The 16,922-nt window shown below is 51.2% G+C and overlaps 1 protein-coding gene across 1 annotated transcript in view; it reads left to right on the top strand.

Moving 5' to 3' along the window:
• LOC103262277 (microtubule-associated tumor suppressor candidate 2-like) overlaps positions 1-11,582 on the top strand; it is a 76,080-nt gene extending 64,498 nt beyond the window's left edge. Inside the window, exons 5-9 of the mRNA XM_021713294.1 lie at positions 774-847; positions 5,443-5,541; positions 6,982-7,101; positions 8,964-9,061; positions 10,982-11,582. Of these exons, the coding sequence (XP_021568969.1) occupies positions 774-847; positions 5,443-5,541; positions 6,982-7,101; positions 8,964-9,061; positions 10,982-11,195 (605 nt within the window). The 3' untranslated portion in view covers positions 11,196-11,582. The remainder of the gene's footprint in view (positions 1-773; positions 848-5,442; positions 5,542-6,981; positions 7,102-8,963; positions 9,062-10,981) is intronic.
• Positions 11,583-16,922: the final 5,340 nt, after the last annotated feature.

Genomic DNA, 16,922 nt, shown 5'->3' on the forward strand with positions numbered 1-16,922 from the left:
TGGGGGGGGGGTGAGTATACATATGTGGGGGTATAGATGCGTGTGTAGAGATATGTGTATGTGATATATATGATATGTGTGTGATGTGTGTGTGGGGGAGTGTGGTATGCATGGTAGATATGTGTTGGAGTTTGTGTGTGGTGTGTGATGTGTGTGGTGTGTGTGTGATGTATGTATGTGGTGAGTGAGGGTGAGGGGAGTCTGTGTATATGTGTGTGGTATATGTGAGTGGTGTGGTTGTATGTGGTGTGTGTGGTGTATGTGGGAGGTGCTTGTGGTGTGTGTGTAGTGTGTGGGTGTGTGTGTGTGTGTGTGTGTGTGGTGTATGTGGGAGGTGCTTGTGGTGTGTGTGTAGTGTGTGTGTAGTGTGTGTGGTGTGTGTGTGTGTCTACATGTGGTGTGCATATATGTATGTGGTGTGTGTGTGGTGTGTATATATATGTGGTGTGTGTGTATGGTGTGGTATGTATGTGCGTGTATGTATGCATATGTGGTGTATGTGATGTGTGTGGTATGTATGTGTGTGTGGTATGTGTGTATATATGTGTGTGTGTGATGGTATGTATATGTGTATGGTGTGTGTGTGTCCTTCCCTCTCCCTACTCCCACCTCCCCCTTCCTCTCTCCTCCCAAATGCCCCCTGGTCATGACATCTGATTTCACCCTGGGGGCGGAGCCTCTTCTGCTTGAATCCACTGTATACAGAGTCACTCAAGTTCGGAAGTCCCTGGTCTCCATCTGACCAACCTAACCATGTGACGTCTTTCCTCTAGAACTGATGTCCACCCACGAGCTTGAAAAGAAAGAGTTGGAAGAAAATTTTGAAAAACTGCGGCTGTCACTACAGGTGAATATGGCCTTAATTTTCTTACCTGAGATCAAGGTAATGGCAGCATCGTTATTTCCATCCACAAACACTTATCCAGCACCAACGGTGTACTGGAACCTGCACTAACATGGGAATGTAGAGGTCAGTAAGTCACACTCCCTGCCCTTGAGAAATGTGCCGTCTGCTCAGAGAGCCACGGCCCAAACAGTAACTGGCAACAACAGAAGGGAACGCTCACTTATGAACAATGCAGTTAGTGAGCACTGCGGAAGTTCAGAGGGCTGGCCTGCACGTGCTGTGGTCAGAGACACCCAAGGAGTAATGAGCTGTGTTAGAGAAAGAGGAGGACTTGAGGAGAGGAGCATTCTGGGAAGGAAATACCAGTGCACAGAAGGGTGTGAAGGTTGGAACCCACAGGATGTGTGCTGGGAGTTACAAAAGGCACTAGGTCACCTGGAGGTGGTGGAGACGAAAAACACCCTCTCACTGCCACCTGAAAGCAACATTGTCTCAGATGCAGGAGCAGCTGCCTGGCTTCCTGCTGGCCCCTAAGGGGAGAATGCAAGATCTCCCAGATCCCAGGCACGCCCCTCCTGCCTTCCAGAGACCCAAGCCACTGCTTCTGGGCGGACACCAACGACCTCCAGCCTAGGGAGGAGCTGCCTGGGTGGCTGGGGTGAGGTCAGGGTACAGCGTCCACCTCCAAGTGTGGCAATTCCAATCGGAGCAGGATTCGTATTTATTCATTCATTCATTTATGAATTGGGGTCTCATTCTGTCACCCAGGCTGGAATGCAATGGCACGATCATAGTTCACCACAGTCTTGATCTTCTGGGCTCAGGTGATCCTCCTGCCTCAGCCCCCTGAGTAGCTGGGACTATAGGTGTATACCACCATGCCTGGCTAATTTTCTGATTTTTTTGTAGAGATGAGGTCTCGCCATGTTACCCAGGCTGGTCTTGAACTCCTGGGCTCGAGTAATTCTCTGGCCTCGGCCTCCCAAAGTGCTAGGATTATAGGTGTGAGCCACCATACCTGGCCTATTTTTATTATGACTGTTATTATCATTTTTGTAGAGACGAGGTGTGGCTGTGTTGTCCAGACTGGTGTCAAACTCCTGGGCTCACGAATCCTCCTGCCTCTACCTCCCAAAGTGCTGGGATTATAGGCATGAGCCACCACACCCATCCTAAGATTATTTTTTAAATATTTGGGACACTCACCTCTGGATATTGTGGGAGGCAATTATAGTAGTGGTAATATCTAGGCAGGCATTTTCTTCTTCGATGGCTCACTTTCCTCTGACAACGTGCATGACACCAAACCTGTCCCAAGGAAAGATCCAGGATTGTGGAGACACCCAGCACCACACTATCGGGTGTAGACTCGAAAACTTTAAAACGGGACCCCCTGCCACAAGGCCACCACTAACCTACAGATCCTTCCACAGGCCTGCAATATATCATCATAGTCCTCACATGGCCTGTCCCTGGCCAATGAACCCCAAACTGCCTTCCTCATACATATGCATCCAATACTGTCCCAATAGCTGTGCTGTCCTTAAAGGAACACACATCAGGAAAGTGACAGCCACACAGCAATATAACAAAAACCTCACCCAATCCTAAACCAAGAGAAGGGAGAGTTTTGTCTCACCTGGGAGTCTTCACTGTGCCACGATTATCAAACGATCATGAACCGTGCATCTGTTGATTGTAACGCTCCACTCAGCAGAATCCATCTCGGCAGGAGTTTGTTTAGTTCAAGGAGGTGGAGCTATTCAGGTCACTGGAGAAACAAGTTTGGTAATTGTTAGGTCACACTCCCAGTGGGGCTTCCAGAATGTGAGGTCAGAACCACTGGGGGTGGAGGTGTCTCGTGTGCGATCCAGTCCCTCACAAAAGATGCAAAGAATTGCACAGAAGTTAGACTGGAAAATAGCGTTTATTTAAAAAGTAAATGGGAGAGAGAGAGGAAGAGAGAGGGAGGAAGAGACAGAGAGAGAGAAGAAAGAGAATTTACCTCCCCAAGGTAGGGAGTGGTCAAAGCCAGGAAACATGGTCACACCAGAGTCTAGTAAGGCAACGGTGGCTGCTCAAGGTTGAATGCTTTTAAACATTCCCCTTGGATAGAGGCAGGTCATTAAGGTGGTTGGGTGGTGTTCTGCTCCACATCATCACAAAGGGGCAGGTAAGCACAGGTACTGAAGTCAGGTGATGGGCAACAGGCAGATGGGTGGGTTAGTCACATGACTGCTGCCTTGGTGATGAGTTCTGTGTCAGGAAGGACACAAAGGGCTGATTGGGTTCACCTGAGTCTTATGGGTGGAGGCAAATACTTGAAATAGAAAAGCTAATTAGTACAAAGCAAGCTGGAGAGGGTGGTGGAAAGCAATTATCAATAGCTACCTCTGAGAAACCGGTTCTGTCCTTGATTGGTGATTAGAGGGTAAGTTATGTGAACTGCTCGAAAAACATGAGATTTAGGTAATGTTAAAATGGCTGCTCATTGGGTTCATTACATCCATGTTATATCCTTTTAGTAGTTAGAGATTTGAGCTTTTATTTAAATCCCTGCAGTGCTTCCTCTTTCTAGCTTTGAGATCTTGGGCGGTGGCAACATTTGTAAGCCTTGCTTTTCCCAACTCTAAAATGGGATGATGGCAGTACCTTTCTCGAGGTGTGAGCAGATTGAGGAGGGTCGTGTATGAAGAGTGCACAGCACTGGGGGGCTTGTGGGAAGTGCTAATCAGCAGCTTATAACTGTGATGGTAGTCTCAAGCGTTGTTACATTCGTTATTGTTGTCATTGCCATCAGTTGACTCCTGAGTGGCCCATGGTGGGTCAGGTCAACAGCTGGGTCTTTGTGCCTTTTAGCATGACATAAAGGAACCAACCAAAGCTGAAATTTCAAACCGTCTCCCCTGTCTGACTGTGGCGGCACCATCCTACACCTGCGGCTCTGTTTTGAGTGATGGTGAACAGAGCAGAAAAATCACAGTTTGGTATTTTAGGTTGTCCGAGTCATGGAGGGATAGGTCCTTTTTATAGTCACATTCTGGCAGGTGACCTGTGCCCGCCAGTGGGGTTGCCCCGGGCCTTACTTCCCCCTCCCCCACACCTGTATTGCTTTAATGCACCGACATTTGCATTGAATGGTACAGTGGGGACTTTTATTTCTTCAAAATGAAATGAAAATAACTGGAAGAGAAAAAAATAGAGAAAAAGGAACTTGCCTGAGGAGGTGTGTAAACTGAAGTCCTCCGCTGTAAGAAAGCAAGCATCAAGCTGGAGCTCCATGCTCTGCAGGGTTACTGTGTCGAATTGCAGAGATGACAATACTCAGCTCCTGCCGTTGGGTAGGATGAGACCATTTCTCTTGCTCGAAGAGTTCTTGGGAAGTCCTGATCCCTGTGTTTTCATGTTACAGAAGTGGTGTCATTGACCAGAAAACTTTGGCTTCTTAGCATGACTGAAGGCATCCTGGAGAATCAGTGGAAAGTCACGGCCATGCATTCTCTGCAGGGCTGTGGTGCTGAGCATCAGGGCTGGGGGTGTGTGGGATGGGGTCAGGGTAGTTGCATCCGCCCTGGGAGCTGAGGAAGAGGTGTCCTCAGACTCTCCTTCATTCCTTCAACCTGCAGGGAGAGGCTGTCCCAGTGTCAGTCTAGCTGGGGAGAAAGTCTAGCAGGGAGAACAGAACTGGGTGGACTTAGCTTACGTGGAAGCACCTACCAGGGATGTGCCACCCAGTCCTGAAGCCAGAAAGGCCAAGTAGGGACTAATGTGAGCCAGGCATGAGAAGAAGTTGGCTAGAGGAGAGGGCAGCCAACAGGAGAGCTGGAATGGGAGATGAGAGGGAGGCAGGGAAACTGAGGCTGGGAGGACCAGATAGCTTTGACACTGTGTTAAGGAGTATGCACTTCACCTTGAGGGCTTCGGGAATGAGGGAGGGGAAAGGCAGGTTCAAGTTTACATGTTAGAAAGAGTAGCCTTACTGCAGTGTGAGGACAAAAGAGTAATAGTGCAGAAAAAAGAGTAATAATATAGGAAAGAGCCAGTGGTGTGGTCCGAGCTCAGGGGAGTCCATGGATTCCAGGGACATTAGGAAGGATGGCAGGATATGATTACTGACTTGATAATTAGAGGATTGGTGGTGGTGGGAGGAGCTGCAAGGCAAAGAAGGAAGTCAAGGATGGTTTGATGACTTCCAACTTGAGCTTTTATAAGTGAGAACGATTTTTCTTTGAAATCTACTCATCATGGTCTTTCTAAAGTCAGGGGCTAGATGTCTCCTGGCCTAGACATCTCTCTGCTGATTGTCTGCCTCTCTAGAATCAGATATAAATGCCCCCATTCACAGGCATAAAACTCATCCATCAGTGTTTCTGTGATTAATTCTGGACAAGAAGGTGCAAGCCAGGGAGCCTCAGGGGGAAGTTCCCTTTATCATGCAGATGTGGGGATCCCTCTTGACACTTCATTCTTCAGTCCTGAGGGAGACCCTCTGAGGACCCCAGGGAGAGGTAGTGGCCCTCTCCTCACAGCTGCCCAAGCTTCAGTGTCTGCCATCTTTGTGGCCCTGGCTGGACTTCTCATGTCATTACTTGCAGGACCAGGTGGATACACTGACCTTCCAGAGCCAGTCTCTGCGGGATAGAGCCCGTCGCTTCGAAGAGGCTTTGAGGAAAAACACAGAGGAGCAGCTGGAGGTAATGTCTGGTTTCCAGGTCCCTCCCCATCCATGAGACCCTAGCCCAGTGAGGCCATGTGGCTTCCTCAGCAGGCTCACTCAGGGATGAGGCCTCTCTAGCGATCCTCTGCTGAGGTGACAGCTGGTCACGACTTCCTCTGGATCTTTAAACAATCCCTGTCAACACCTTTCCTCTGAGACACAGAGCAGTGTGGGTTTCTTCATCGACATGTTAGTTTTGCCAAATTCCATAGCGCTTTCCAGCCAGGGTCTCAGGGTGCCTATGAGAAGCAGGTCTGGAAACTGTCCACCCTGGACCACCCCTCATTCCCTCTTCTTTCAACTTTAGGTTGGCACAGGGTGGCTCCAGCTGTAGGGAGTTAGTAGGTTGAGGGGAATTTTTTCCAGAAAAACTGGCAAAATGCCTTCCCTCTAATGTAGAGCTGCCACATAAAATACAGGATGCCCTAAATCTGAATGGCAGATAAATGATTTTTTTTGGTGTAAGTGTATCTGTGTAGTACTTACACTAATTCTTTTAAAAGTTATTTATCTGAAGTTTGAATTTAATGATAGCCTGTATTTTTATTTGTTATATCCAGAAGTGTTTCTTTTTCTAAAATAATTTTTCTGATTTTTTTTCCTTCAAGCCAATGTCAGACTCTGTCATCCAAGCTGGAATGCAGTGTTATAAACATGGCTCACTGCAGCCTCGACCTCCTGGGCTCAGGTGATCCTTCTGCCTCAGCCTCCCAAGAAAGTGGGACTACAGGCATGCACCACCACGTCTGGCTAATTTTTTTATGTTTTTAATAGAGGCAAGGTCTCACTGTGTTGCCCAGGCTGGTCTTGGATTCCTGGGCTCAAGCAATCCTCCCACGTTGGCATCCCAAAGTGCTAGGATTCCAGGCATGAGTCACTGCGCCCAGCCACTTTTCTGCCTTCTAAATCCTTTTGCTTGGACGCAGGTGGGACCTATGAGATCCCAGCTGCCTGGTGAACCAAGTAGTCTGGATGAATGTTAAAAGCCAGCACTGGATTTGTTCTCTCCACCCAATGTGTTCCCTGCTGGAGTGTCTAGTGGTTTCAGCATCAGGCATTCTCGTGGGCGACAGCCAAGTCTCACCTGCTCCCCCACAGGGACATGCCACCCAGTTCTGAGGCCAGAAAAGTCAAATGGGGTCCAGCATGAGCTGGGTTTGAGAGGGAGCTGGCTGAAGGAAGGGACAGTCAACAAGAGAGCTGGAATGGAAGATGAGGAGGCGGCAAGGAAACCGAGGCTGGGAGGAGCAGACAGCTGGATTTTAGGAAGGTTCTCAGGGGCAATCCGGAAGGGTCCCTTTGTCAAGGAAGCCTGCGAGCATCCTCTCTCTCTGTGGTGCTGTGGCTGCCCCAGACTGGGGACACTGGTGAACTCCGGGGGCCCCGGTCCATCACCTGTTGCTCTTTGCCCCTGTAGATTGCATTGGCTCCCTATCAGCACCTGGAAGAAGACATGAAGAGTCTGAAGCAGGTCTTAGAGATGAAAAATCAGCAGATCCACCAACAGGAAAAGAAGATTATTGAGCTGGAAAAGTTGGTGAGTTGGCCTTTGGCTCGAGAGAGTCATTAACCTCGGTGACATTCCTACTGTCATCACGGACAGTGTTCAGCCAGGTGTGCCCCTACCTGCCCATGGCTTACCCTTGAGCAGAAAATGCCAGAGCTGAACCCCAAGTCCTTTCTCAGGAAGCGGGAGCTCTGATGAGAAGGTGGTCTCATCTCGTCCAACGCAGGAGCCCTCTTGACTGACTGTCTCCTCTTTGCTTCGCTCTGGTTTTCTGGCAGATGCGTGATATCTCTCAGCCCTCTCTGGGGGACATCTGCAGAGCTGTGCTGCAGGCCATCCCTGATGGGCTGGCACTGTGTATGCACCTACCTGAGTTCATTCCCTAGCTCCCACAGCATGTCTGTAGGGTTGCTGCTGCCCCGGCCCATTTTACAGATGCAGAGATGGAGGCTTGGGGGGCTTGTAAGTGGCCTCACCCAGGCAAGGGCTCCAAGTCCTCACGTGGTGAAACGGGCAAGGGTGCTCTCCGGGGCCCTTTTATTAGGGCGCTAATCTCATTCACAAGGGCTCCATCCTAATGTCCTAAATCACCTCTCCAAAGCTCTACCTTCTAATAACCATCAGATTGAGGGTTAGGTTTCCACACAGGAATCTGGGGGGACACAAACATTCAGTCATGACAGAGTCCTTACCCTCTGACATGCTCCCACCTCACCCCCCAGCCAGCCTGGCTCCTTGCAGAATCAGCAAAGGATGCCCACTACCACCTTGCCACAGGGGACCTCAGGCCAGGCTAGACTCCCAGAAAGGTATGCGAACATAGCAGCAGGGAACCAGCTTCCAAGGAAAGCCCATCTTGTGGGAGTTGGCCCAATAGTCTCAGATAGAGTCTTATTTTTCCTTTTATTATTGTTTTGTTGTTGTTGTTTTGAGTCAGGGTGTTACTCTGTTGCCTATCCTGGAGTGCAGTGGCAGGATCACAGCTCATTGCATTCTCAGCCTCCTGGGCTCAGGCTATCCTTCCACCTCAGCCTTCTAAGTAGCTGAAACTACAGGTGCATGCCACCACGCCCGACTGATTTATTTTTATTTTTAAATTTTTTTTAGAGATGAGGTCTTGCTATGTTGCCTAAGCAGGACAGTTTTCTTTAAAGGTTAACTACGTTAACAGTGAACTCATCTCATTCTTTTCAAAAGATCTTTATTTCTAAACTCATCTTAGAAGAAAAGAATACTTCAGCGAGGTCTCAGGCCCTAGGGGACACAATGACAGAGAGAAGGCATCAATTTCAGGAGAATAACAGCTGTGGCATGCTGGGATTTTCGGACCGCTTGTGCCAAGCTGGTCTTGGGCTTTGTGAAAAGGGTGCAGTGTGTTCATGTTATTTATATTTTCATCCCCCCATTAATTCAGAATGTCATGTTGTGCATGCATGACTGGCCAGGGACACTGCTGCAGCGTAGTTGATCCTTTGAGAAGACACAGGGGACCATTAGTCAAACTAGGTCCTGGGGGTATTCATGACTTATCTGACAGTGGCAAGGGCCTGGGGTGACTTATCTCTAATAATGTCAAGGGCCTGGAGTCGCTCACTGTAAGGAATACATTTTACACAGGAACCACTACCCACACATAATATATATAAAATAAAAATATCAAAACTTTACTATATCTGGTACGCGCTGGCATTTTCAATTCTGTTTTATTTTGTTTAAAAAGGAAATGCTGGCCACATCTGTCTGGGCTGATTTTTCAACCCATAAATGCATTGCAAACAGCAGTTTCCAAAATGCTTTTCCTAATAATTCTGCAAAACCCAGAGCCAGGGGCACCGGTTCCTTGACTGTCTCGTGGCCTTGCTGCCAGCTCTTAAACACAGCATCCTTTACAGGCAGAAAAGAACATTATCTTGGAAGAAAAGATTCAAGTTCTCCAACAGCAGAATGAAGACCTCAAAGCGAGGATTGACCAGAACACGGTTGTCACCAGGTAGGTGCGTTGGGTGTCTGGGCTTACCAAGCACGCGTCACCTACAAAGGGGCTTTCCTTGAACTTTTCGTCCTGATGTCTGGCTTCCATTCCTCTGAGCTGGGAGGCTTCCCCTCAGTCCTTGATGTTTCCTCTACAACCAGAAGAATAAGAACATACCCCCATGACCATCTAGCTTATGGGACCCTGGGCCCCACCACAGGAGAAATGAGTGAAATTGGGCTCTCTCATAGCACTGGTAGGGTGGGGATTATTTCTGGAAGAGATTAGGATAGGCGGGCCAGCTGGTGTTCACGCCAGGTGACACCCCAGCTTCCAGAAATCTGCCACTTCCACGTTGGTCTTGCCTGTCCCTGAAGGACCCTGCTCTGAGGTGGCCTGACTTCCCGGGAAGTCGGTGGAGGTCTCTCCTTCTACAGCTGAGCATGAAGTGAAAGCAGGGATCGGGCTTCTCGGGGCCACCGAAGGTTGTGTCCCCGGGGGCTGGGCCATCTCCAAGAGACCCCGGCCTGAACCCTCACCCACTTGACTGAGCTGGACTCCTGGGTGCACCCACAGTGTGTCATCTGTACACGCACACTCGCATGCATACACTCTCGGGGTGAATACACTCACACCCACTCTTGCACAGTCCCACGCCCCCACTCCTCACACACACGTCCACACTCACACACCCTCGCATGCACACACACACACACAGTTACTCACACCCACTCTCACACGCCCTCACACTCCCACTTACACACACACCCACACCCCCACACTTACCCTCACGTGCACACCACTCACACACTCAGTTACACCACTCACACACTCACAGTTACACCCACTCTCACGTGCCCTCACAGCCCCACTCCTCACACCTACGTCCACGCGCGCACACTCCCCCTCACGTGCACACAACCACACACATACTCTTCCGTGCACACAGAAAGCCACTGCCTCCACAGCCAAACTCTTGGTGCAGGCACCTCAGAGGCACCCGGGGAAGACTGTGTAGGAGCCAGTGGGTCCTGCCCCCTCACTCCCTCAGCCCCCAGGCCCTGGGCCCCTGGTGGGTAGTTTTGCTGGCCCCCCTGAAGACGCAGCCTGGGAAAGTGGGGTAAAGAAAGAAGCACAGACCTCCCCAGGGAACCTGCAGAGATGCCCTCGTCAGCAGAGTGAATGCAGGCTTTACCCCAGAGCTGGGGATTTTCGGGGCCTCCATCTGTGCAGCTGTCAAACGCACATGCACTCACTTTCATCCATTCCTCAAGTTGCTGTCATTCTTAAAGAATGAGACCAAGCACGCAACTCAGGTCACGACAGAAAGCATGAAATGCATGGAATCATTTTAAATCCAGCTTCCTTTATCAGCAAATGTTAAGTGAGCACCTGTGATATGCCAGGCACCAGCCAAGTGCCAGGGATTCAACACACAGCACCTTGGTCACTGTCCTCCAGGACTCATGGGCCAGCAGGCAGGCAGACCCACCAACCAGCATTTGCAGCAGTGGTCACCCCTGTGTCATGGAGGCATGAGCCAGGGCAGGGGAGACAGGAGAAGGCAACCCCCAGCTTCCCAGCAGGCTTGGGAAGTCATTGTCACTACCAACCCCTGGCTGTCCCTCCTCTCTGAGCCTCCCAGCAACACACCCACCAGCTCCTCACACCCCTCCCCCCTTTGCTGTGTCCCCTGGGCAGCTGGTGACTCCCTTGGCCCGGCAGGGGACCTGTGAGCTGTCTGGCAACAGACGTGTCAGTGGGCCATGTGGAAATCACGTTACATCCTGGGTCCTCGGTCACCGGGTGGGAAACATCCCTGTTCTCCCTGCAGGCGTGCGTCACCACCTCCTCCCTCTGCACCCACTGGTCTGACCACAAGTGACGTGTCCACTGGTGTGATCACTACTTGATCTTCTGTCCTTGTCTCCCACACAGACAACTGTCGGAGGAAAATGCCAATCTCCAGGAATACGTTGAGAAGGAGACGCAGGAGAAGAAGAGATTGAGTCGAACCAACGAAGAGCTGCTTTGGAAGCTCCAAACGGGGGACCCTACCAGCCCCGTCAAACTCTCCCCCACATCCCCCGTGTACCGCGGCTCCTCCTCGGGACCTTCATCCCCGGCCAGAGTCAGCACGACACCCAGATGACGCCGCCATGCAGCCCCCGGGAGCCCCGGCTTCTCGTCCTCCGAGCGTGCCCACCCCGGGGGGTCCTGCCCAGGGGGCCGCCGGAGCTGGCCCTGCGCGCATGCCCAGTAGCTGCACCCTAGGCCGTGTCCTCCTCTGACCCCCGTGTAAGACTGTCTCGGTGTCGGCATTTAGGGACGCGTAATCGGTAGAGTCTGGTGTGCTAAAAGTTTTACCCTAGTTAGAGCCAAAAGAGAGACACTTCCAATTGTCCTTGAGCGATGAACTCCCACTGCAGAATTTCAGGTTAGTTACAAATAGCTCCGTTTTCAATATACATTGAATAACCATTGTGTACTGCACCGAGATGTGTGTATATTTAGATACACGCATATACACATTCGGCGATTCTGAATTGCATTTTTTTAATAACACAAAGTGCTGACATATTTTAGTGAAGGTCAGCCGTTTTCTAACTTGTGCCTAAGAATTATTGGGAAATGAAAATGCATTTCTATCTAGCTTCCCAGGAATATTTCTACCCAAAATAGAAAAAGGAAAAAAAAAAAAGATACAAAGAAGAAGCGCCTTTCAACTCACCACCCGGTGGTACTCTCTTGAACACGAACACCAGCGATCTGTGAACGGTAGCTGCCTTCGGAACAATCCGCTTCTTAAGTCTCCAGGGTGTGAGGTCACGATGATCCCATTCACGAGTCGCAGTGCTGAATTCTCCCGTCGTGAGCGGAGAAAGGAGAGCGGTGGAAAACCCTCAGCGGTTTTGCAGCTTCGCAGATGTTACTCATGACAGTGACACATCTATGATAGTCTTGTAAACACAAGTTTTGCTTTCTTCCCAAATGGCATCTCGGAATCGGTCATTAGGCTACGGTTGCCCCCTCGGGAAGACATGGAGAAACGTGACCTTTCAGTGAGAGTGAGGATGACCTTAGAGGCGACTGAGACCCTTTCCGCTCCATCCCCGGGAAGGAGAAATGTTGGGAGGGTCCACGTTTTGGCCAGACCCGGAGCAGGAAAGAGCACCCCGGTGTCCACTGGGTTTGCACTGATGCAATGCCGTCAATGGTCAACTCATGGAAACATGACCCTCACGTCCCCATTTCATAGCAACCCCACTTCAGTTTGGTTCTACAACTCAACCCCTTCACTGCACATTGACATGGCCCAGGGGTTTTAGCAGGGGCTTCCAGAAAAATCAGCATTTCTGTCCCGAAGGACCAGTCCTCAGCAGTGCTAGGTCATCACACGACCTCCCAGAAACCCCCCTTGTGCTTCTGCTGGATGATCAGGGAACGCTGGGGCTGACCGTGTTCCCATCTCAGGCCCAGAAGGTTCTCCCCGACAGAGGAGCCCATGAAACAGCCAGCCATGAGTCACCGGCTCCTGGACTGGCATCTGTCTCTGAAATGGTAGAATTAGAACGTGAAAGGCACTCATGTAGTGGTGTGGAAGAGAAAGAGCATGGCCCGTGAAAGGAAGAAGTCATTTCAACGGTCGTTTTGGTGATGAAAACGATGATTTTGTTTCCCGATGTGGCAAAGACCCTGCACTTTTCTCCCGGAGTCCCCTAAAAATTGCCCTGAGCGCAGGTGTGTCTCTGAACACGCCCAAGACAAGAAGATCCGTGCGGGGGACCTCCAGGGGCCTGAGCCACAAAACAGGGAAAGAGACAGCCTGGAAGGGGTGGCTGGCCCAGGGCCAACACGTGTGGCCAACATGCAGACGTGGTCCGTGGTCCTAGCATGAGTCAAAGCCGGGATCCCCAGTCTCGGGTGCACCTCCAAGGGTCTTACCCATTCTGGGTACATACACAGAAGCGACATTTCTCTTTCCTTTCATGGCTCTGCATGATCCTGTAATATTGAGTTGGGCATTCCGTTAGCGTAGATCACGTCACATGAACTGAATGCACAATTATTTATTCTGTTAGCAGACACGACCTGCAGACACCAGTTCGGCTGCAGCCCAGCTGTCGGAATTAGGAACCGCTGATGTCACCACACCTGCTCAATGCAGTGACACGGCAATACCAACTTCAGTGTGATGCTAGAACGCGGTGCGGTGTGTGCGTAGGCTGTTGTGGTCCTAGTCGTAGTGATGTTAGCACTAAAGTAATCCCTCACTAGGTGGACTTTGGTGAGAGCTGTGCCCTAACCAGCCCTGACCTTGGGAACGTGAGCTCACTTCCACATGGCCCCAGTTTCATTTATTTTGGGTTTTTGATCTTTTTTTTTCTTCTTCTTCACGGTCACCCGTCATGTCTGGCTCCTCGTCTGAGCCATCACCACCATTTCCTAAACACCCAAGGTGGCAGTTGTCAGTCTGTTCCTCCTCCTGATCTCCACCCCTCCACCCCCACCACACACACATCATCAGGATTAGAACCTCTCTCCACGTGGAGTCTGCCTCCGTCCCCTCCCAGGCTGGAGTGATGCTTCCATGCACGGATGCTGTAGCCTTTGCACCTGCCTCAGACAGACCCACTGGACACCACTGGTCTTCATGGCATAGGGGAGATGTGTGGGTGGTCTGCCCCCTCCCCTGCCCTGCCCGCTATGGGCTGAGATGAGGTTCAGGCCCTGGATGTCAGGACGGGAGGGGGTGGGGGGCTGGCCCCCGTGGTGATTAGGTGAATGGGGTTGCCCCATTCCTTTTCCCACCCCTACAGTTTGTGCTGCTTATTTGTGTTGAACTCTAAAGCCTATTAAAATAAACTTGAGGGACTTTCTGAGGTCTCCACTTGCTATAACGAGAGACCCACCCTGTTTGGGCTGTGGAGAGATCCCAGGCAGGGAGGCAAGGAGGCCTTCGCGGGCTGAGTCCCTTTTGTGTGCACGCCAGGGTCAGCGGATTGTCACCGAGAGAAGCCTGAAGCACCCCTGCCCCTCACCCCGCAGGTCCGAGGTCCCCAAGCCCACCCTTCCAACCTGGGGCTGCAGCAGCCCACCCCCGGGACTTGGGCGCTCCATGGCTCTTCCCTGAAAGGCTGTGGTGGGCTGAAGTTGGCTGGAGAGAGGACATGAGGTCCTTCACTCGTTTCCGCCTCAAAGCACTTGCTTCCCCATCCCGCTGGCCTTGGGTTCGGGCTGCAGCCAATTTGGCCAGACAAGCCCTGGAGTGTCCCACAGCGCCTGGCACTGCTTGGGGTCACCGGGGAGATCCCTGTGTTTGAAGTTTCCCTGTGGCGGTTTTGCAGGGCATGGGGAGTGGAGACGCCAAGTCCCTCGTGAACAATCGCTAGACAGCAGACCCTTTAGATAAACCACACACGTCACTTCTGGGCCTCACACGGAATGAATGCCCCAGAATCCCCCGTGGGCCATCCATGCTTCCCAGAGTACCAGTGATGACCACCTAGTTACTAATATTCTGTCAACACATCCCAAACTAATGGTTCCTTTTCTGGTGTCTTGAACACCCTCCACTTTTTTTTTTTTGCATTAGGGTCTCACTCTGTCCCCCAGACTGGAGTGCAGTGGCACAATCATGGCTCACCACAGCCTCAACCTCCTGGGCTCAGGGAATCCTCCCACATCAGCCTCCCAAGTAGCTGGAGCTACAGATATGTGCCACCACGCCTGGCCACATTTTTAATATTTTTGTGGACATGAGATCTCACTGTATTGCCCAGGCTGGCCTCAAACTTCTGGGCTCAAGCAGTTTTCCTGTCTTGGCCTTCCAAAGCACCAGGGACTACAGGTGTATGTCACCATGCCTGGCTAATTTTTTATATGGAGCCAAGATCTCAAATGCCCTTCACTTTTGTAAGAGCCACCTCCCACTGTCCCCACTCCCGCCCCGTGAGATCAGCACAGCAGACACCAGCGCCTCCACTTGACAAAGGAGGTCAACATATGGGTGATTCACCCACAGGCACGTGGAGGAAGCGAGCTGACAGCCAACTTGCTCTTTGTCCGCGGAGGACGGTGTCCCCTTCCATGGCTAATTTGCAGTAGGCAGAGGAGAAGTCCACTCAGTCACCGCCACTGTGGCAAGGAGTCTAGCATAGCCTGTTCTTCCTGTGAGGCAGACCTGGCTTATCTCAGCGGGAAGAGTTGTGGCGCTGAGCACGGGCAGACACCCAACCGTTGGATGGATGTTCTCGTTGAAGGATGTTCTCGAAGCTGTGGCTGCGTCCGTGTGTGAGCGTCAGGCAGTGATCCTGGGGTTGCACCCTGTCACCTCATCCGTGACTGTCAAGAGGTGAGGACCCTGCCCACTTCAGAGTCTGTATCAACCACACACACACACACACACACACAATATCAAAGGCTGGTAAGCCACTCTGGTGGCTAATACAGGGAAGTTGATACACTTAAGTTTGCTAGACATTTAAAAAATTTTTTTAGCCAATCTGCTTCTCTCAAACCTCTTGTCCTTACCCTCATTAAAACACACATGCGCGAACAGTCTAGGCAACTTAGTGAGATCCCATCTCTACAATAAATCAAAAAATTAGCCAGGTATGGTAGTGCCTGCCTTTAGCTCTGGCTATTCAGAAGGCTGAGGCAGAAGGATCAACTGCGCCTAGTGGATCGAGGCTGCGGTGGCCGTGAGTCTGCCACTGCACTCCAGCCTGGGTGATGGAGTGAGACTCTGACTCAAAAGCAAAACAAAACAAAACACACACACACACACACACACACACACACACACACACACACACACACAGACATTGGGGTTTTCTGATCGGGCTCTGGTGTCTCCTGCCTCTGTGTGACAATGCAGGCCACTTTTCCTCGTTCACTAAATCGGAAAATTTCTTCCAGTGCCAGCACCAGGCAAGGATTGAATGCCCTGCATCTCTGAGCTCAGAGAGCTCTTGTGTGTGCATGTGTTCGTGTGTGTGCCCACGCATGTGGGAATGAGGGGGTGTGTGCACACATCCACGGACCCTCCCAAGGGCCCATGCCTTCTCCCCCGGGACACCCACACCACCGCCCACCCATAAGCCCCCGCTGCATGGCCGATGGCTCTGCATAGTGGCTTCTGGCTTGGCTGCACCTGAGTGAACCGGACAGGAATGGGACTGGGTTCCCTCTTCCCCTTACTAGGGGGACAGAACACTCTTGGACAAGCAGGCTCCCAGCAGGTCAGCCTTCCAAGTAGCTGGAATGACAGGCGCACACCACCACGCCCTGCTAAATTTTTTTGATTTCTTATAGAGACAAGATTTCGCCAAGTTGCCCAGGCTGGTCTGAACCCATGGGAGCAGGCAATCCTCTCACCTCTGCCTCCCATAGTGCTGGGATGACAGGTGTGAGCCACCATGCCTAGCCTAGGTGTGTTGTGTTAAGGAGAATTTAATAGCGTCTGTGGGAAAGTCCCACTTGGCATGGCTCCTTCCCCAAGAAGTCCTAAATCTGCTGGGATGAAGTGTTTGGCCGTGCAGAGATGCCAAAGGGCCCACTTAAGCGAATCTCATCTAGCAAAGGGATGGCCTGTTTCATTCTTGATGCCTTTTTACAACACCGCATCTTTTCCATGGCTATATGGTTTTTGGGCTGGGGGGACAGGCTTAATTTGGTAAAACCAAACTGTTCCCACTGAACGAGGACCAACAGGAGTTATCTATGGTCGGCTCCACCCCTTCCCCCACTCCGCCCCAGTCCTGAGCAAGGCTGTTGCCTGCAAGGATGGCTGACCAGTTGTGTCTGCGCCCCAGACTGTGGCTCCGTAGTCATTCTTGTGACTGGGGGCAGCCTTTTATTTTCCAAAAGTGCTTTT

The sequence above is a fragment of the Carlito syrichta genome, unplaced genomic scaffold (assembly GCF_000164805.1).
Source record: "Carlito syrichta isolate Samal-C Ts95f unplaced genomic scaffold, Tarsius_syrichta-2.0.1 Scaffold304427, whole genome shotgun sequence".
Classification (NCBI taxonomy): Eukaryota; Metazoa; Chordata; class Mammalia; order Primates; family Tarsiidae; genus Carlito; species Carlito syrichta.